The sequence below is a fragment of the Etheostoma spectabile genome, chromosome 15, assembly GCF_008692095.1.
Source record: "Etheostoma spectabile isolate EspeVRDwgs_2016 chromosome 15, UIUC_Espe_1.0, whole genome shotgun sequence".
In the NCBI taxonomy this organism is placed as follows: Eukaryota; Metazoa; Chordata; class Actinopteri; order Perciformes; family Percidae; genus Etheostoma; species Etheostoma spectabile.
In genome coordinates this window covers 19,987,771-19,989,987 of record NC_045747.1, presented here as the reverse complement: position 1 = coordinate 19,989,987, position 2,217 = coordinate 19,987,771, and the positions used below count along the sequence as shown (strand labels likewise).

The 2,217-nt window shown below is 40.8% G+C and overlaps 1 protein-coding gene and 1 long non-coding RNA gene across 3 annotated transcripts in view; one reads left to right on the top strand and one right to left on the bottom strand.

Annotated features, from left to right (window-relative positions):
- Positions 1-2,217, top strand: part of tmem104 (transmembrane protein 104) — an 83,007-nt gene that overhangs the window by 4,260 nt on the left and 76,530 nt on the right. For both annotated transcript variants that reach the window (XM_032537512.1, XM_032537511.1), the window contains exon 4: positions 348-429. In XM_032537512.1, coding sequence (XP_032393403.1) covers positions 348-429 — 82 coding nt within the window. The remainder of the gene's footprint in view (positions 1-347; positions 430-2,217) is intronic.
- Positions 1-2,217, bottom strand: part of LOC116702962 (uncharacterized) — a 12,533-nt gene that overhangs the window by 6,200 nt on the left and 4,116 nt on the right. The window lies entirely within an intron of this gene.

Genomic DNA, 2,217 nt, shown 5'->3' with positions numbered 1-2,217 from the left:
TTCAGAGCTCTTACCTCAACACAGGACTCCCACCCAGAGAATTTGGCTCACCCATGAGAAAGAGACATCATGGCTTTCAAATGAGCAAAGTGGCAGTTGGTCAAGGCCACACCTATATAAAAGAGACTTCAGATACAGTATTAGGGGACCACTAAGGTCTATATAAAAGCATCCAAAGAGCACCATGTCATGGGACCTTTAAAGCAACAGGTAACTGTCAGCATTTTACAGAGAAGCTTTAATGGATCCAACAAACAAGCCACACTTTCCAACATAGTGTTGCAATGGTGAAGGCCAGAAAAATGATGGCTCGATTGTCAACCTGTCCTTTCCTGTCCCTTCACCAGCTACATGACCACCACGTTTGTGATCGAGGCGATGGCGGCGGCCAACGCTCAGCTGCGCTGGAAGAGAAGAGAGCAGGAAGAGGTGAGATAACCATCTTTTTATTTATTTGTTTTGCATTTCTTTAATAGGATGTCGGCCGGATAGATGCTTCTCTATTTGCTGTAAAGATGTGTCAGATAAACCAAATAAGTAAGAAGTAATTGCTTCTCTCTGTCAGAGTCTGGGTAATAAGACATTAAGCCAAACACTATTTACACCCTGCAGGCAAAACAGTGGAACTAATGGTGGCATAAATGCAGCGCAGGGACATATCCATGCAGTCCTGAGCTCTGCTTAATGTGCCTACTGGTCTCGTACTGACATGTTGAAGCATGGTTAGGCAGCTAATAACAGACCGGTGAAATAATCAGCGTCAAAATAAACACAAATCCAAAATGGGACTACAGTCAGGGAGAGGGATGGTCTAATTATAAGGAAGCACACTGCGAGACACATTAATGAGAACTGTCCTCCATTCCTTTTGGATCACGGTGGATTCAGTTTGTTTCATTGATTCATACAAATAGACTTAAGCAGATCCCGCTGTGGTACAGATTTCCCAAAGGTGTGGAATCGTGGTGTTCTAACATATTTTGTAGGTGTGGATTTCTAATAATTTGCATTACTCACTCTCAGTTCACTTTGTTAGCCCGGACGGGAAACTTTATGTGCCGTCTGGAGTGAAAGATAAAAAGAACAACATGCAAATAGACAGGACAACAATACAAAGACATGACTACAAAAAAAGGTTTTCTGTATGTAATAAACACCATTTATCACAACTGGAGCACTCTCTAAACACATTAAATAAAAAAGTAAGTACTACATTACATGTTCAAATTAAGTCAATTTATTGCACGTGGATCACAGGAGTTTTTACTGCTCTTGCTCTAAATCTGCGACCTGAGGGGAGTGAACTCTGAGTGAAGGGGGTGGTTTGTTTAGTCTATTATAGGCCGGGCCTTGTGAAATACTTGCTGGTCAGAGATAATCAAGGGGGACAGTGGGAAACTTGTCACCTTGCCAACCACCTTTACAATATGGTTGAGGTGGGGTTTTTTTTTGTCCCTGATGTTCAGGTTACCGTACCAAGCAGTCATGGCTGTCAGAAAACATGTAAAGACTCAATCCTGTTGAGTTGAGGTGAAGCTGGATTTATGCTTGATGCTAGTTTTTTATGGCTGTCCTGCAACAGATATCTACAGCGTAGTTTCCCACCATTTCAAATCACCATTGACTTTCAGACTCCAGACTTTGTTGTCCCCCAAGGGGAAATTCTTTGTCGAAAACCCTCTACGTAATGGACACAGCACTCACAAGTATAACAAGTACAAACGTACCAGCAGTGTCGAATGTCACTAAGTACATTTACTGCAGTCATTTTAAATTCAAAGGTACTTGTACTGTACTTTACGCAAGCCTTTTCTTTTCATGGTACTTTCTACTTCTACTCCGCTACATTTCAGAGAGAAATATTGTTTCTTTTTTGTCTTTTCACACCACTACATTAATCTGACAGCTTTATAGGGGTGGAAACGATTCGATTCTAAACAGTTTATTGATGCATCTCGGTGTCACAATTTTTTAATGTACATTTCCATGTGTGATTTAAAAAAAAAATATACATATAAATCTGAGTTTGTTAGATTTTGACAAATGCAGTATTTGTCACACACAAGGGTAAATGAAATGTTTTGTCTACTGGGGTTTTTATTTTGTAGTCCTTCCATGCTTGAGCTTTAAACTTGATTGTGAAAGTCCCCTTTTCTCACAGTGGTCTCCCATGTCAGAGGCTCGGTCACGTTTAAAGGTGGAGAACTGGCTTCTTAG